This window comes from Alligator mississippiensis, chromosome 4 (genome assembly GCF_030867095.1).
Source record: "Alligator mississippiensis isolate rAllMis1 chromosome 4, rAllMis1, whole genome shotgun sequence".
Taxonomy (NCBI): domain Eukaryota; kingdom Metazoa; phylum Chordata; order Crocodylia; family Alligatoridae; genus Alligator; species Alligator mississippiensis.
This window is the reverse complement of record NC_081827.1, coordinates 189394648-189413966: the sequence shown is the minus strand read 5'-3', so window position 1 is coordinate 189413966 and position 19319 is coordinate 189394648. Positions and strand designations below refer to the sequence as shown.

Genomic DNA, 19319 nt, shown 5'->3' with positions numbered 1-19319 from the left:
TTAATTTGTGGACGGATTAGCTGGCCTGAGCCTTGCCAGCTGGAGCAACTCGTGGAGTTGTTTAAGCGACCGGACCACCTGCGTCGCGGCTATTAGCGGCATAAGTAAAGCTTTTTGCAACCAATACGCGTTGTCTGCCTCTCCATTCACCAGCCCGCCCAGCAACCGAGTAATTTCTAAATCACCTCGAGTCGGCTCCGGCCGTCTGAGACACTAGGTAGCTCAGCTCTGGGCCACATAGGCTAAGTACAGGCAGTCAAAAAACCTGAGGCTGAATTGATTCAATCTTGACAGGTTAATCAAAACTGTGTAGATTGAACTGATAAACAAGTGAACAGACATTCACTTTTGATTCCTCCACTTGGGGCTTGTTGGGGAGGTGCAAAGCATCCTGGGATGCTGGAGGACTGTGCGCTAACTTGAATATGGAGGGGAATTGGGATAGAAATTCAATAAACTGATTTAACCTAAATCAGTTAAGACTGATACTATGTCCATCTAGGTTTATCTTAAAATGGTTTGGGGCATTTTGAAAGTGGTTTATGTGGACTGAGTTTCTGTTGTGTTATAGATTTGAGCTGGTTTCTGATCACTTATACCAGTTTGTGTAATTTCTGCCCCTAGCTGTAGAGCTTGTTCAGTGGTTTTGTACCAGTTGGATCTAGTTTGAACTCAGGGTGATAAATTTCATGCATCTTTGACCATATATGAATTAATGGCCCTTTATGGTTACTGATTGGATTATTAAAGCTGGGCACAACACAGAGACTGTATTCTTCAGCATTAAATTCCTGTTCCTGATGAAATTTACCATCTGAAGATGAAACAAGGTCATTGCTCGTTTAGAACTTATTTTTTGAACTGTAGGTAAGATCATCTCGCTTAGGTGCCAGGCACCTTTTAGTGATTTTTTTAAAAGACTTTAGAACTTAGTAGATTTAAGATAAATCTCTGTCTGTCTCAGGCGTTATAATGTTTATTTACTTTCAGGTTCATGACTGTTTTATCATTTGTAACCACAATAACTAGAATTCTGTTATTAGGCACTTGTGTGGCTTAGCTATTTACTGTACGCTAGGTTTTCTTATAAGCATTCCTTTGTGGTACTTGGTTTTGCTGTCATAGGCTGCTTGAATTTCTGTTGGTCCCCATACTTCCTCTGGGGATTAGCACTGGCCAGTCATTGTCCTCGTCACTTGATCTCATGTAAGGTCAAATTACCACTTGGGACACAGTCTAGTGGGTGACTCTAGTGCAACGTATGTTACATTCACTTCTCCTTATCTTAAATATATCGCTTTTATCAGTATAGGGCAGAAAATAAGGGGAAGATCACAAATAAAATTTTATATTAAAAATCCATCACAACTGTGCTTCCAGATACATGTACAAGCTCTTTCCTGCCTACTTTTCTCCATATTGTCATGTGCTTCCTTTTGCTCTGGGAACAAAGAGTGTGCCCATCTATTAGTCCTTGACTGAGTAAAGCACTCAGTCAGTCAGTCACCAATTTAAATGCCTGCTTTAAACTAACATAAATTAATGCATGTAGTGAAAGGGGGCCTCCCTAGCCCTTGTGAGAGGGCTCCTTTTTCTAGAATTCAAGCCCATTAATGCCCCAGAGAAGCCCCAAGAGCATCTTCCTGGTTTGGGTTTTGATAATGCTCTCTTTCCTTGTTGCTGGCTTTTTGTTTCATGTTCAGATTTTATAATTTCCAGAACAGCCAAGTGCAGTAAAGTATTTTCCATGTAGGACGTAAAGGAATGCAATCAGAAAGAGTGGTTCGTAGAGATCTTGTTTGCCTCATTATCTTCATCATCTGTTTGAGAGAGTGCTTCATTTTGCCAGTAGAAACAGGTCCTTATTCTACTTAGTTATTGTCTAAAATAACACATGCAGTACAGGGCCTTATGACTTATGCAGCAAAACCAGTTCATACTGGATTTATTCATCTGCTTGTACCAAGGCACTCAAAAAGCCTTGTGCAGTTATGGCAGGCTTAAAATCTTACGCACAAAAAGTAACGGATTGTTTGGAAAAGTCCAGACAAAGCAGTTGTATAACAAACAAAGATTCTGTTAGTTCAGGACAAAAACAAAGGAAGAGAAATGAAAATCAGCATATTAACACAATTTCCACATTACAGCTTTGGAAGAACAATTGCATTCTTAATATAGCCACCTACAGGGAGATTTACTTTGCCCAGTGTTTCAGCAGGTATCAAGGAAGACACTTTGCTTCACAGGAATTATCCTCCCTAAAAGAGAAAGCATTCAGATTTCAAAACCTGGGAATAACCTGATTCCAGTGAAAGGAAGTTAAGGAAATATGACTCCTTTATTTGACATGTTGGGACATCAGGTTTCACATCCCATGTCAGCCATACTCAACACCTGCCTGCCCCCTTTGTGATAAAGGAGACCCAATCCTGCAGGGGCATGCCCATAGGCAAAGTTGGTTTGTGGCGATTGGCATTTGTCTGTTGTCATTGCACGATCAGGGCTGAAGCACATGCTTCTACTGGAGACTCCAATTGTCTCTTGCTGCTCTAGTCAGCTGTTGAGCTACGTTCGGTTTCCTTATCAGTCTCCAATTTTCTTCTCTTGCAGAAAATTTCAGCACAGAAGTTGGACTCTTACAGCTGATTGGAGATCCTCCACCAGAGCAGATAACCAAAATTTATGGCCCTGACAACAATCCCGGCTATGTCTTTGGCCCTGATGCCAACACTGGTCAAGTGGCCCGATACCACTTGCCAAGCCCTTTTTATCGGGACTTTTCACTCTTGTTCCATATTCAGCCCACAACTAACAAGGCTGGTGTGCTCTTTGCCATCACAGACTCCTCACAGGCTGTTATTTACATTGGCGTTAAGCTGTCTGATGCAAAGGAAGGAAAGCAGCACATCATCTTCTACTACACAGAACCAGGGTCTCAGAGCTCATATGCAGCTGCCACTTTCACTGTGTCATCCCTCCTGAACCAGTGGACTCGCTTTGCTGTTAGCGTGGAGGATGAGGAGGTGGTGCTGTTCCTCGACTGCGAGGAATATGACCGGATTCGTTTCGAACGCTCCCCTGACGAGATGGAACTGGAGGATGGCTCTGGGCTCTTTGTGGGGCAGGCTGGAGGTGCTGATCCAGACAAATACCAGGTCAGTTCTCCAAAACCCCAGATAATGGCTTTCAATAAAATCACCCCCATAAAAGTGGAACCATCATGTGTTGTTGGTGTATTACCATGTATGCAGCATCAACCAAACACTTCAGCCATGTTTTGAATTACAGGAGTGTAGAGCAACAAATATATGTGTGTGTGGGTGGGGGGCCCTGGAGTGGGGTGGGTAGTTGAATATTTTAAACCCTACATCCTTTAATAGGACTAGAGTAAAAAAGGCTGATGACGAGCCCCCTAAACTTGGCACAGAAATAGTCCCATTGACAGTGCTTTTCCCAGACATAGGCTGTGTCCAGATGAGCACAGGCATGTGGTACCACATTCCCTCTGCTGATTCTGGGGTCAAAAAAACCCATGCCAAAAAATAAGGGCAGCACATGTGGCTGCAGTGCATGCCGCCCAAAACCAGAGCCTGGCCAGCTGGAGCCATGCTCCCAGCTTCAGGAGCAACATGGCTGCAGATCCCTGAGGTCCCCAGGACTCCAGGTAAAGCTGCTGGGGCCAGCACAGTTGCTGGCTGCAGCCTCCCCTACCCACTTGGGGTAACCTGCTGTGCACCAGAGGATGCCTGGCAAGGGTGTTCCCTGGGGACAAGTTGCTTGTGCCTCTGCTACTTGTCCCGAGGAAAACAAACATCCACACTCATGTGGATGTGGCCATAGAGGGCAAAATCAATTTTGATCTAAGAGCGATTTCTTAATGATTGTTCGCAGTCAAACATATCTGTGCATTTCTTTAGAAATTCTTTTACAATGGGAAAGTATGCTTCTCAAATCTGTGGATGGAAAAGTTAGTAAGGATTGTGGAATGCAGACAAGAGGGGGGAGTCAATGGTGTTACATTTTATCTGTCTATCACCTTTCTAGAATCCTTTCCAAGTCCCTGTGGGATAAGTGTACATTTATCATGAAGAGCAGTTTGAATGTGCACCCTTCTAAAAATACCTATCTTCTGCCCGCTCAATTGGCTGGTAAAACACTCTTACCTGGGAACGTGTTTTCCTTACACCAGAGCATATCGTTATTGTTAGATATTTGACTCTGTTTGCCAGCGTATTGAGAAATACTTAGAAGAGCAAGGAGAGAGGGTGACCAAGAGATCCACATTTTTAAAACTGATTGCATTTTAATAAGGATATTCAGTGTTGTAAATTAAACTCTTTAAAACATAGAATATGTGATGCTTATGAATAAAGATATATATTTGATTTTTCTTGTAATCATGCAGTGAGTGCAGTTATAATTTTATAATGTCTCCCACCCAAAACAAAAATCTATGGGAACAACCATGATTGCTGCTGCTTTCTTAAATTCCCTGGCATCATTAAGTTCATTTCTTCGTTTTTAAACCAGTAATTCTCCACAGAGAACCCTTTAAGGGTGTTGTGCAATGTTAGTTCTCAAAACCCCTACATACTATGATTGACAATAAATCTAGAGATTCTAAAATGAACTGTTCCAAACAGGAGATTTTACCACATCTTTAACTCTTCTATGAAATATGAACTTTCATTTCTACCTAGGAGAATGTTTACAATCTTTTCTCCTATGCCTGAAGAAGGGTGCTTGTGCCCAAAAGCTTGCAGTTAAAGATTTTTTTTTTTTCAAAAATCTAGTTGGTCTAATAAAAGGTATCTCCTCTACCATGAGTTCTGAAATTTTAAATAGGAATTCATAGTGCCAAAAACATTTTGACCTGTTGTAGTATGTCCTGAAGTCTTTGAGCTCCTTGCAACAGAAGAATTGCTCTGTTTTGTTTCTGTAGTCCAAAAATGAGTGAAAGCAAAGAGCTGACATTTTATGAAGGGTCCCTTGAGTGTAACAAAGCTTGCCCACAGATGAAAAAGGCTGAAAACTACTGGTTTAAACATTGTTTGGGTTGTCATTCAGACTTAACTAGATTTTGGGGAAAAGGGAAGGAAAGCTGCCTAGGGAAACAAAAGGGTTAACAGTTCATCAGATGAACAACAGCTTGTTTTCAGATTCCTTCAGACCCTGCATTGGCCCCTGGTGGGTCCGGACGTTAATGTTTCACATTCTGAAATGAGCCTTGGACCCAGTATTCAATAGTGCTGTGCCACTTGGCTGAATAAATATGTCTTATACAATTAGGCTTGTTTCCTTTGTTTGATGTAAGAACCTGTTCTGTTTGGAAAACAAAGGAGATAAAGTCAGAAAAACCAGCAGAAAAGAAAATAGAGTGATTTAGACCTTTCTTCTAAATGACAAGGACATTTCCTTTCCCTAAAACAACCATCAGCACTGTTGCAGAGGAGCTTGTACATTGCTGGTGATCCCAGAGTTTCAGAAAGGTGCTAATGCAAATACAAAGTGCTTCTCCCCAGCATCTGTCATTAGAGTCACTGATTTCAATTTCCCAGCTACTCGCCTTAGTGATTATTGGCAGCACTCATGGGAGTTTTGGGGTGACTGCCATTTATGTACAAACTTGCCATTTGGCTGTCTCACTGTAAATGGAGGTGGAATAGATGGATGTTGATCCTCACAGTGTCTAATTTAGGACTCGTATCAAGAAAGAAGACGCTAAAAAATATAAATAATGCCAGTCAGCAGGGTTGCACGGAAGATAAAAGCCAAGTTTGTCTGACAACTTCTATAGGAGGCAATACACCTGATTGGTAGAGGTGGTTGTGTTGATACAGCATACCTGGATTTCTCTAAGGCATTTGACCTTTCCATTAAAAAAACTTGTACAGTAACGGACTAACCAAGAACAGATCAGATTAAAAATAGTCTTTCAAGCTAATAATGTCATTTTTTTTTAAGGGTGAGAGATCAGTGAGTTTGGCTGTTTTTAATGGGTTCCCCCTGGGATCAGCTCTTAGTTCAGAGCTACACGGTAAGTTAACCAGTGGTCTGGACAGTCTTTTCTGGTGAAGTTTGCACATAAAAGAAAGACTGTTGAGGCAATAATCTGTGTGAAGGCAATAATCTGTGCGGAGTACATGTTACTGTTAATGAGTGATCTGAGATTGCCTGGTTAAATAGTCACAATCCAGCAGCTATCTCGGTGTGACGTGTCTGTACCATACTGGGGCAAAAAAAGGCTAATGCAATTCTTAATTTTATAAAGAGGAAATAGCAGGTAGAAGGGGAGAAAGTGATCTTACCTCTGGTGAGACCATTTTTGAAATTGTGTTCAGTTCTGGTGGAGCTCAATTTTAGAAGTGGGAAGAATGGGACTCCCTACAGGGTCTTCAGCATGCCCATAACAGTAACCCCCAGAGAAGGGGTTACAGAACCAAAATGCTTTTTCCCCTAAGCTCCAAATGCTGAACTCTGTACTGAGACTCTTACTGGAGAGCCCAGCACCTGTAGAACGGTCATGGCCAATGTCTCTGTGCCTCTCCGTGCAGCCTAGAGCACAGAGCGCATGCAGCAGAGCCAATGCCAGAAGAAAGCACCATGATCATTTGGTCTCCACTACAGTATAGGTGGTTAACTCTTTGAATTTTGAAAACCCCAGTTGCAAACTATGCTTAAGTGATGGGCAGGGCAAGGTAGGGAATTCCACATTCATTGCTGCTTACTGACTAGCAAAAAACTAGATTCCTTCTGACTGCTGTGAACAGGCGAATGTCTGTTCCTCTTTGCTTCTGACGCTTGTGATTTTGCAGAGGAGCCAGGATTGTATTTTTGGCATTAAGGTTGCCAGGCATACCTCCAGTGTAAGATGGAAGAGTCTGCAGCTTAGATCTCTATGTAACAATGTGCTGGGTTGCATTTGTATGTTATAACAGACACTCTGCTGATTGGGCCAGAGGCGCACACACCTTTTGGGTGGAAAGCGGCCAGTGACATGAGGCAGTGTTATGGGTATCAACAAAACTTATATTAGAATTCCTGAGATTCTGAAGTGTGAGTTTATTTTGATTCAGTCTTAAAAACCCTGCATTTTCACCAATAACACCATGTTAGCAGAGATTCATAGATTGTAAGGCCAGAAGGGACCGTGGAAGATTATTGGGTCCAGCCCCCTGCACCAAGCAGGAAAGATAACTGGGGGTCAGGTGACCCCAGCAAGGTGACTGTTTAGTCTCCTCTTGAGATATCACCATTGAAAAAACTGCCGATTAGATGAAGCTATAAGAGAGACCACCCTGGTTAAGCTTCTAGTCTAAGGCTAATACCCAAAAGGTTGTTTGACGTATGATTCAGCTCTGCCTTCCTCAGAAGCCCATTCCCTTTAAGCTACCACTTTTGGGGGAAACCCCAAGTGGGAACTTCAGAGGGCTTTAAGTGTTCAGTGATAAATTGATTATTTGAAGGTGAAACTGCAACACATGACAATAAAATTAATCCATGGGCAGATTTGACCAGTCAGGAGGTTTTAGTTGTCTCTGGGAAGCAGTTGAAAAATCTTTGCAAAGAAGTGTGTCTTAAAACCACTAACCCATTGAAGTCACCTTAAAACCACTGTGAATAAGTGTATTATTAAGTATACCTTAGCACCTTATAATCAGTGTTCCTGGACTGTAAGTGATAACAGTACTACTGTTTCTGTTTTCTTACTGGTTTCCTATCTGGGGCTGCCTTGCCATAGGCTACATTGACTCCAGGGGAGGGGCCAGGCAGGTTGTGTCGGCCAGAGTTCCTACCAGTAATTCTCTGGGGGGTGGAGGGCATGATTGTCCTAGTGGGCATCTTCCATTGGGTCTGCCAGCAGCCTCATGACCATGCAGAGCAGGGGCATTCATAACCCAAGCACCTTTCCCCTGTGTTTTGCCAGAGTTGAGCTTCCATGTTTTCTACATTTGACCTTTCTGCCCCCATAACCGTCTAGTTCCATGCAGTGCAGGCAGGAAGCAGGGTACGGGAGGGCTGCCAGGATTCACTTGACTTTATGCCTTAGTCCCTGTAGTTTTCAAGGGAGGAATGAGTGAGGAGATGGCAATGCTTCTGAGAATAGCCACCTGTCTAGTCCCAGCACAGGGAGCCCTGACCATGCAGCCTTGCACTGGGGCTGTGTCGTGGGAGCAGAGAAGCATGTCCTGCTGTTACTGCCCTTTGTACTTCTCTACACGAATCATGCCTACTGTGGAGTCTTTCGTAGTGCAAATACAGGGGACAACTAGCCAGAATTGAAGAGCCCAGCTAGTCCTGAAGGGAGGAAGGCTGTGCTGCTGTCAATGCTGCCTGTGCAGTAAGGAGGATGCACTTGTCCTCTGCCTCAAGGTAGCATGCCTGAGTTGCCTTATCCTGTAGTGGTCAGATGATGCACTTTCCATACTGCAGCTAGAAGTTGATGATAACCAGAGAAACTAGAAAGAAAACAGCAAAGCTAACTGATGGATTGGATTGCTTTCCAGCTCCCTTTTGCAAGATCTTTCTTTGGTTCACTGCCACTGCATCAGTGATGAGAGGAACAGCACTGGTAGCCAGGAAACCACTATTCACTGCCATTCCTCACTGTGTCATCTAGACCTGCTCTGAACTGTATACAGTGCCAGGGAATAGAGCACCCCCAGCTGCTAGTGAAACAGTGGGGCATTTCTCTGAGAAGGAAGAGGGGTAGAGCCAGTTCATGGGCCACCACTCCTGGGAGAAGGGTTGGGTAACTGGGCTGTGAAGCTGGAGGATCAGAAGGTGCCAGCATTGTTCTTTCAAAATGGTGTTTACTTTGGTTTGATTTGAAGAATGTGCACGTTGGGGCAGCTGATTTAACTTGCAGCATCCCCAGATCAGTCAAGTTGGAGCATGGCTCCCTGCTCAGCTTCAGGAATGCAGACCGTGGGTGTGAAAGCAGATTCCAGCTGCACAAGGTTTCTACATAGCAACACAAAAACAAATGTGGTTTGGATTTTGATACTAGATGATATTGGATGCCCAAAAGTCAGCAGCATTCTGCAACTGAGCTGTCCTGGAGCACACAAAAGGGGGATCAGATCTTGCTGGCAAGGAGATGTTTAAGACTGTTTAAGCATTGTTGTCCTCTTCCAGACCCTTATTTGGGTCTAGAGAATGCTGATAAATCATGGTATAGATCACATATCCATGAATTCAGCAGCATAAGGGACACATCCCTTTACAGGACACCTTGTGCTCAAGAACTGCATGAAGTACTGATGGGCAAGGAGGCAGAATTCATATCCCTTACCTTTCACAGATCACACATGACTTAATTCCAGGTTTCTCTCTGTTACTTGATTATCTGCTGGCTAGCATGTGTCAACTTCCCATGCTAAGGCAGGGTTGCTCAACTTCTGGCCTGCAGGCCAAATCCATCCCACAGAGCCATGACATGTGGCCCATGGGGATCCCCACAGGTTGGAAAAATTGGCAGGAGGAAATTGTGGAAGCTCTATGCGGTCAGAACCAGCCTCGCCCAAGCCATTGCCTGCACAGGAGGAGCAGGTCTGGGCTTCTTTCCCTCCTCCCACTTGCACATACAGATCAGGGCCAACCCCCACACCCCCCATGTGTCTGGATCAGGATCAGGGCCAGGCTGCTTCCCACCCCCCTATGCATCCGAATTGGGGCTGCTGCACCCCACTCCCCCCTGCTTCTCATGCATCTGGGCCAGGGGTGCTCTGTTCCCACCCCTGTCAGGTTGCACAACCCCCTGCAGCCGGATCCAGCCTGCGGAGTGACTTGGAACTCCCCATCCGGCCCGCAGGGCAAAAAGATTGGGCACCACTGTGCTAAGGCATATTATTCAGTGAGATAAATGAATCTTTTATTGCCATTTCTTTTCTTAATTAAATGTTGCCACAAACTGGTCCTCAGCTTGTATCTTTGGGTAGATACAGATACAAATGCACCAGCACTGTGCCCGTGTTTTACCACTTAGTTAAAACACAGAGTGTTTTAACTAAGTGGAGACTGACACCCAGCAGTCTCCATAAGGGGTGGAATGATGTGATGAGTAAGTACCTTCATTAGTGCGGTCACTGATGCTAAACCTACAGTTTAAGGTTTATGCTGTGCTTGGATCAGAGGCTCCAGATTCAGTTGCAGGTGATAGCCTGCAAGCATGGTTGTTATAGGCTGCAAACAGATGTTGCGTTTGTCCATGGATAAACCGTTTTATCTTGGGACAAAGTGCAGTCATTCAGACGTCCATGTCTGTTGTCCCTGGATAAATTCTGAAAAGATTCACAGGATAAGAAGTACTAACAGTTTATCCTGGGATATCACAATGGGCCCAGAATGGTTATCCTGGGACTGCATCATTGAATTAATGGCAGAAAAACAGCAGTGCATTCAGCTGCTTGCTAAACCCTGATTAGAAGGGAGATGTGTGTTCCTGACAATCCAGGGATATTTTTGGTCTGGGACAAAGACAAGCAAAGCTTGTCCAGGGACAAATGCAATGTCTGTTATTAGCCATAGAGATCGATCAAGAAGGCATGTTTCATTCCTACATAGAACTACTCTTTTTAAAGTGTAATACTAAGGGGGAAAAGGGCCATGAAGAACTATAAGGTGGCAAACCAGGATGAAATAACTGCAGGTAAGCTCAAAGCAAGCAGCGAAGAGAACTTGAAAATTATGCCACGACTCTCACTTGAACATGGGAGACAGAATCCACCTCAGAAGAATGTAGAAACAGAATCATTGTAAGAAAAGGGATTTCAGTGACTGTAACAACTGGTATGAGCACACACACTTGTCAGACTCAGGGAAACCTTTCAGTGCAAATATTCTGAATGGAATCTACCTGTCAGTGGCTTTGCAGATCTCTAGAACAACATCCTGATTTCTTGTCCTGTCTGTTCTTGTACTGATCATGTCTTCATACTGTGTCTGCACAAAGCAGAGAATGGCAACTCCCATTCAATTAAATGCAATTGTTTTTCAGAAAACCTTTGGCAGCATTAGACTAGAGGGTCACAGAGATAGATATGAGGAATCTTTGGATTCCCCTGTAAAATTGTCCAGATTGTCCAAAGTCTTTATCAAGAGACTAAACTCCTCTGATCCCACGTAGGAACTAATGGACTGGTTTGATGTTGCCCTTGGCATTAAACATGGATGCGTCCTCTCTTTTTTGTTGTTTGGTGTCACCACTGACTTTAAGCCACAGACCCATGGCGTGGAAACTGAAATTCTAGGGGTAGATGGAGTGCTTGAAGAGCTGGACTTTGTTTTTGAGATCCGGGCACATGGATAAACAAAATGCAGCAAAAGGCTAGTAGCCTGATTAAAATAACTAAGCAATGAGGCTTTATAATCAAGTCCAAAACCAAGGTTATGTATGTCGTCATGACCTTGAATGATTCCGTCATTTTAGAAGGAAGAGCTATGAGCACAGCTAATGAATTTACTTACTAAAGTGGCACTCTCCATAACTTTGATTGCATTTATGATGTACCTCAAGTGGATCAGGTGAATGCTACTTTTCAGAAGCTTTCTCCAATAGGGAAATATAACACCATCAGCATCAGCAGAAAGCTAATTTTTAGTAGCAGGTGTACTCCTCTGAGGATCCCATTTAAGGAAGAGCAGCATGTCTATCTGAAGGGAATTAAATGGCTTTTATTGTGGATGCCTGCTCCAGATAGTTACTTACATTGGGTACCCCACACAGCTCCTGGGAGCAGCAAATGACTGTACACACCGATCCCAGCAGCGATGAACTGCTTCATGCACTGCTCCTGGTCTAGGTATAGGCAGCTTAAAGTAAGGTTATGAATGTTAAGGTTTAAGTAAGGTATCCAGGTTGTAGCTGTATTGGTCTAGAGGCAAAAGTAATCAGAACTTGTGGTAGAGGTGATATCTTTTATTGGACCAACTAGATTTTTGCAAAAAAAAATTCTTAATTTTTTTTGTGCCCGAAAGCTTTCAAATAAAGAATTTTTTTTTGCAAAAATCTAGTTGGTCCAATAAAAGATATTGCCTCTACCACAAGGTTAAAGTAAGCCACCTGCATCTAGACCAGATGGGGTAAATGAATGCTTGTTTGCACCCAAGAGGTTAGTGATGTGAGCAGGTTAAATGAAATGTCCCAGGAAAAAGCTGGCTGGTAGATGGTGTGATGAGTGAAGTGGCTAGGGTGAGTCACTAAGCCTGCTTCTGCAAGGCTGACATGTGTGGCAAAATACTGAAGCTGTTGTTTAGAGCCTGCAGTTGACAATAGGGCATGCGCCTCTACAGAGGTCTTTAAATCTCATTCAGTCCTCAGCAAATGTCCAGGCTGTGGAGTTACTTGGCCTTGCCAAGATGATCACCTTGGCAGGACAGTACAATGGTATTTTACTTGTTGTGTGTTTTGTTGAATGAGCTTCGTCTGAGCCAGTGTAGGGAGGGGATGTATGCTAAGCCAGACAAGCATGGGGCTGAATGAAGCAGTGCATGTACTTTGAAGTTGACTCCCAACTGCACTAGAAGGTAGTGCTGAGGTTTTTATGACTTCCTTTGGGACGTTTGGTATCAAAGCTCTGGCAGCCCATCTGAGGAAATGCCATTGTGGCAGAGAGCTTTACAGTGAGGCATCACATCCTAGTCATTCCCACAGTAGCCACGTGTTTTGACGGGATATTTATTACTACCTGGGGTATTCACTGTAATGCCTTTGCCTGTGGTCTCAGATTTGCATAATACAGCTGGAGGCTGATCTCCTGTTGATATCTATCTGTGGGCATGAGGGAAGCAGAAGATCCAAGCAGAGACTCACTCAGCAAAGGGCCAGTGGCAGAACTTTGCTATTTGCCTATAGTGCAGCTGAGCTTATACTGGAAACCACAATGGATTGACCTAGAGACTGGCTGGACCAACGCACAAAGTAGCATCTTGCAAAAAATGTATCTTTAGTGGTCTTGAAACAGTATCCTTAGCTAGTGTGAATCAGTGAATGCAGCTATGGGAGCTATGGGGAACTGCCACAATGTTTCATAAAATGTTCCCATTTTTCTTTGGGCTCTGCTTGGCCTTATTGTCCCTCAGGGCTAGTGGGATGCTCTCTGAGCACGTGGTCTTTATCCAGTACAATGGCATGTATGTGACATTTTTCTTCTTTGCCTCATTCAACACTGGTGAGAAATGGTGATTAGTGGTAGAGAGAGGCTGGGGAATATTTTAATTTATGCCGTGGCCATATTGCAGCAACAGCATGCCTCAGCTAAGACATTTCTGAGTTTGCCATGTCCATCTGTTCTTACATGCATGCTCCAAATTGGGAAACATGATGCAGACGCTCTGGGTCATCCCTCCATGGCTACTCTCAAGACCTCTGTCTTTGATGTGTTTGACAGCAGCCACTATTAGTGATCCCGGGCTGGCTTCACTGCTACACTGCTGAGTTTGGAGCGTGTGACTGGAACTGGGTGAACCAACATGCTTGGGAACATCCTAGCTGGGGCTGCTGCCACCATAGTGTAGATGTACCCTAACATTCTGACTGGTAACATTTTGAGCTGAGGTCTAAGGCCAAGGACAGCATAAATGGTCATACTCACTGTCTTTGGGAACTGAGACTTTACATGTTTTGCCTGCCTCTTCTGGGTGTGAAGTCTCAGCCACCAGAGTGGGCACAGAATATTTCTCTCGCATTTAATTTGCATTATTGTTGAGAGCATACAGAGATGGGGAGATTCTTTCTGAGGGTTGTGCATTTTCACAAAGTAGGTTCCACACACATATCTCTGAAAAGGATCAAAGACTTTTTTGTTCTCATCTTTAAAGTTAAAGTATTTTATTATTTTGCTAAATATTTGCACATCAAATATGATGAGAGAAATAAAGACACAACCCATGTTCTCATATCCTGTGAACTGAGCCCTGACTCTGCCAGAAGTTTTGTAAAGTCTTACAAGACTAGGGTCTAGGGTAGGCCTGGATTCTAGCTATATGACTGAAAGTTTGCTTGGATTTTTACCAGAGACTGAGAACAGACTGCAGCCTAAGGAGACAGGGCCCGGAGTCAGGAGGGGAGAAAAAAGCATTTGTGCTATGAACAAAGGTTGCTTGGTTTTTCAAGTACACATTTTAGGGTTGAAAAACGTTTGAGGCTGGTATAGGGTGAGTGGTTCACTTAGGTAAGAGAGCAGAAAGGAGGCTTGTTGCAGTAGACAGACCTCTATTGTCTTGAAGCCCCTCTGTGTCATTTCTCAACCACTGCTGCTGAGTTGCTTTGTTCTACTGGCGCATGAATTCCAGCTGATTCCCATAGGATGAGGCCAGTGCTGTGCTGAGTTGCCACTGAAGTCACAGGTGCAGTGTTGTCCCACAGGGTTAGGTTACACAGGGGGCAGCCTAATTCATGCTTTTGCAGCAAATGGGCAATTTTTACAGTTTTCCATTCCTCCTTTTAAATATCTGTTTCTTGCAATGTTAGGGTTTGTTTCTTCTATATCTGCCATAGGCCTGGTGGAATTCTGTCAATGGCTTCCCTGTGTCAGGCCCTCACACAGCATAATTCAAGTAGCTGTTATAAGCCTGCACATGCAGATACATGCATTACACACAGAGGCACTACATCAGGGGTTGTCGACCAGGGGTACACTGCATCCGGCCACATGTCGCCCTCCTCTCCCTCCCACCCCCCTGCTCGGTGTCCGGCTGTGCACCACTCCCCCTGCCCTGCTCTGCAGCCGGGGTTGCACTGCCCCGTGTCCAGCTGCTGGGGTGTACAATGATCCAAAAAGGTTGAAAACCCCTGGACTACATTGTGGGAGAAATCTCTGCGTGGATCTTACAGCTGTATCATTGGCATTGCTCAGAAGTTAATAGTCCCTTCAGTTCATGACAGCCTGAGTGCTTTTTCTTCATCTTCCAGTTCCAGTAGGTTTTACCTTGAAGACTTGTGAGGCAAAACTATACATGCTGTCCTGGGGCAGGATGGCAGAGCTGTTATTGGGTCTCGTTATGGATCTGGAGGCATCAGCTCAAGTCCTGCTCTAAACTTGTACAAAAGGTAGCCCCAGTTGAGTCACCTGTCAGTGGGTACCTGGTGATTCAGGCTGGGGAGTTAAAGTCACTTTGACAGGAAGTTGGTTACATCCCTCCCATGTTTGCCATTGGCTACAGAAGCTGCTGTGTCTAAAACACAGTAGGTTGATGGGCAGCTATGCTCAGATGGATCTTTTGCCTTTTACTTGACTGGGTCTATAAGGCTAACTAGAGCACTTCAGAGAGTCAGTCATTTTATAAGTTACTTGGCAATATTCTACCCTCCATTCACTCCTGAAGTTACATTTCATAATGGAGATCAGCTGTCAGTCACTTTGACATCTTAAGCCAGTCAGATACAGTAGGTATTCAGCTATGGAGAGCTTGTAGATCAGTGTCATTTTAGGGTGGAGGGGGTGGAATTTTGAGGTATCGGTGTTTCCCTGTCCTCTGGCCAAGACAGAGATGATGTTCCTGTTCTCTAGCTAGTTTACACTTAAGATCAGGTACCATGGGATTTTCCGGAAGTGGTTTTTTAAGAAAGAATTTGTTGTACTTAGTTGTATAAATATGTCCTTTGATTGTATACAGTACTTGTTAAAACTAAATAAATGTTAGGGAAGCATGGATTATTTCTTAAAAAATATAAACAAAAGCCGCTATCAAACCATGACTAGCCTATGGCTGTTTGTTTAGAGAGACAATACTGAGAGATCATCTGTAAATGTAAAACAACTTTTTTTTCAGTTCTTGAGAGAGGAAAAAAAATAAGTTAAAGATTTACTGCTCCATTTCTACTTCTTGAGAGCAGGCACTTGGCATAAAAGAGGTTTGAAAATCTGGGCCAGAACTCCATGTTTAAAGTTAGGTCCCATGGTCTCTAATCGGGCATGTAAGGATTTATAGCCTTAACTGGCCCTTTACAATAACCTTGGCTATTGTGCTCAAAGAAACTGTCTGCCATGGCCTTCTCAGGGCTCCATGCTGCATTGGCCTGTTGCATACAGATGCAGGTGCTACAGCAGTCTCAGATCAGGATCAGAAACCTAGTAAGTGCCTCCCTGTCTGTGTCCAGAAAGGGGAAGGCCTGGGATTTTTCCCCCTATCATCCAGCTTTTAGACATAAAAACAGCTCATTATACAGGCTGCCATACTGAGGAGCCTGCACCCTGCCTGGTTTTGTAATATGCATTTTCTCCATCCTCTTCATACTCTGCATCCCATTTTTGCTCTATTCTCTTTACCTTGGTGCCCTCTGGCTTTTTCCCCCTCAAAGGTCTTGGTTTGTCTCTACCCCTATGCAAGTTCTGAAATATAACCCTTGTTTCTGCAGGCTTGACTTCCCCTCAACCACTTCCTCTCCTGCTCCTTCTCTGCTCTCAGGCTCTTCTTGAGTACCTCTCTCCACACCCATTTTCTCCCTGCCCTGTGGCACTGCTTCAGTATATGGAGTCTGGCTGAGCTGACAAAGTTACTATCTTCTGGCCCCTGTTTCAGGGCATAGTTTTATAGTTGGTAGGGTCGGAAGGGACCTGAGCAGATCATCAAGTCCGACCCCCTGCCGTGGCAGGAAAGAACGCTGTGGTCAAACGACCCCGGCAAGGTGTCTATCTAGCCTCCTTTTAGGGCACTTGCTGCCTCCTGACCTTCATCCCAAGCAGATTGGTCCTCAAGCACATGGGCACAGAGCTGTCTGCTGGCAGCCACCTTCTCCTTCTGGGTAGTGATGGGTCTTCTGCACAAGCATATTCTTTCTCTCATTTAGTATAGCCTGAGAGACGCATGGAGCCATCCCATCAACAGTGCCTGTGACATCTTCCTCAGCTTCAATGGATCTCCCACAGGCTTCCTCCTACTGGAGCTGGTAACATGTCTTCAGACCTCTGCTGCCATGCTGAAAAGGGTTGGCTTCCCAGGCTCACAAGGAAAAGGTTTCTCTAGCCCTGAGTGGGGTTCACACTTTGCTCTTTTGCGGTACTGGATGGTGGGCTTGAGATGGCTGGCCATGAGGTGTGGCTTGCTCATTGCTTCCAGCCACCATACTGCATTAGAGCACTTCTCCAGGGAGTCTGTTCCGTACCAGTAACTATTGTAACTGTCCCAGGGCCATGAGGTGACTGCAAACTGGATGGGAAGTGGTGTGTGTGTGTGTGTGTGTGTGTGTGTACATGTGCACACATCCACAAGGATTGGAGGATTCTTGAGAGTGGGTACAGAGATGCTATCTTTTTCAATACTAACCATACTGCAATAAGGTTTGAGAGTACCTCCTGTGACCATTTTTAAAGACCAGGCACATCCAGAAAATATGCTGTAAAAATGGCATCAGTTGGCTCTATATTAATTCCGTCAGCGACATCCATTAAATCCAATTTGACAGAGGAATTTTCTCATCACAGCACTCCAAATGAAGCCTGGTGTCTGAAAGTCAAGCTCTGTTCCTTTCTCTGCTCCCTGTGGTATAGGAATTCAGCCAGCAGGGTGGTAGAGCAGGGCCAGGCCAGAACATTTTCTCCCTGCCTTTACTGGCCTTGTCCTGTTGATGTGATTACCATGGCAGTGTAACCCAGACAAACATGCTCTGACAGAATGGCATGCACCCAACGTGACCATTTACATTCTGGCCATGCTCTGATTTTGCCAGTGTGACAGAAAGTATAAAATAGGCTTATCCAACATATGGCCCGCGGGCTGCCATATGGCCCTCCAAGCCATTTTATCTGGCCCGTGGGGCGTGGAGCCACAGCAGCAGTGGTGCAGAGCCACAGTGGCGCTGCGGAGCCACGGTGGCGGCGGCGGAGCGGAGCGCGGAGCCGTGGCTGCGGCGGCGGCGGGCAGGGCCGGCCCATGGGCCCCAGCTGGCAGTGAGGGGAGGGGAGCTGCTTACCCCCGTGGGGTCCGGGGGAGCGGCTTCGCGCAGGGGGCCAAGCAATGGCCGCTGGCACTGCCAGCCTGCACCTACCGCTTTGCCAGCCCGCACCTACCTCCTCACCCGCCCGCTTCAAGCCAGCCCCACTGCCCTGCCCTGCCCTGCCCCACAGCAAGGCGGCGCCTGCTCCCCCGGCCAGTCTCCCCCTGGGCGCTGCGGCTCTCTGGGCCAGGCTGCCCATGTGCGAGGCCCCGGGGGGGCTGCTTCTCGTGTGCTGCTGGGGACAGGAGGAGCCCAGCCAGGTCTGCACTGGCCAGCAGAAGCGGTGGTGGAGCCGTGTGCTGCTTGGGACCAGACAAGCCTGCACTGGTCAGTCCTGAGCAGCACACGGCTCCGCCACCGCGTCTGCTGGCCAGTGCAGACCTGGCGGGCCTCCTCCCATCCCCAGCAGCACATGGGAAGCCGGCTTCAGCTGCACGCTGCTTTTCCTGGCTGGTGCTGACCCAGTTCTGCCCAGGTGGGTCCTGCAGCACCATGTCAACCTGGGCATGTAGGCCATGTCAACCAGCACCATGTCAACCCCTGCAACTTCATTGGTTTCAAAGGTCACGTGACATCACTTCCTGATATGATACCACTTCCTGTGACATCTTTGAATATGGCTTGCTGGCCCACTGGGTGATAAAAAGTTCGTGATCCGGCCCCACATTCAAAAAGGTTGGACATCCCTGGTGTAAAACTTGTCTTTAGTGTTAGGGCTGTGAGTCCCTCAGGTACAGAGACCCTGTACCGTGGCATACTGTGACTGGGAGCCCCCATCAGGTTTGATGGAGCCCGTGCCATACTCCGTGGTTGTATGCAGACACCAGAGTCAGGTGTTAAATTTGTATGAGCAAATTCAAATGCACAAATTAGTCATTTTGTGTTCAGATGTCCAGCTCTTTCTCTGGAGCACTGAAGAAGCAACTCCACTTGCAGCCAGCCAGGAGCTGAATGGGTGCACACACAAACAGGTCTGATGTCCAAAGTGTATCTGTCCGAGAGTGACTTACACACGTGTTATATGCTAATCTGCATAATGCATGTGTATATGTGGAGTCTTCGGAACCCAATAGGCAAATCTCAGCAAGGGTTATATTCACTGAGAATTAAATCCATCGCTGTGCTAGCCTAAAGCCCACAGGTCATTTCAGCCCTCCAAATGGAGCTTGAGGAGCATGGGCTTAGGGTAGACCTACACCCAGAGAAAGCTTTGACATTAGCAGAGCAGAATCAAGACCATTTCTCTGCACCACCGCTTAGTCAATGATCATTCTAAGGAAACAACTCAATTCATGGGGTTTTTTTTTCTTGTAGTTTTTTCTTGTAGTTTTAGTTCATCTGAGGTGATGAACTCCAGAAACACCTGCCAAGCAAGTGGGGC

At 45.4% G+C, this 19319-nt stretch overlaps 1 protein-coding gene across 3 annotated transcripts in view; it reads left to right on the top strand.

Annotated features, from left to right (window-relative positions):
- COL18A1 (collagen type XVIII alpha 1 chain) overlaps window positions 1-19319 on the top strand; it is a 97143-nt gene that overhangs the window by 22659 nt on the left and 55165 nt on the right. For all 3 annotated transcript variants that reach the window (XM_006271279.4, XM_059727214.1, XM_019492001.2), the window contains exon 2: window positions 2611-3155. In XM_006271279.4, the coding sequence (XP_006271341.1) occupies window positions 2611-3155 (545 nt within the window). The remainder of the gene's footprint in view (window positions 1-2610; window positions 3156-19319) is intronic.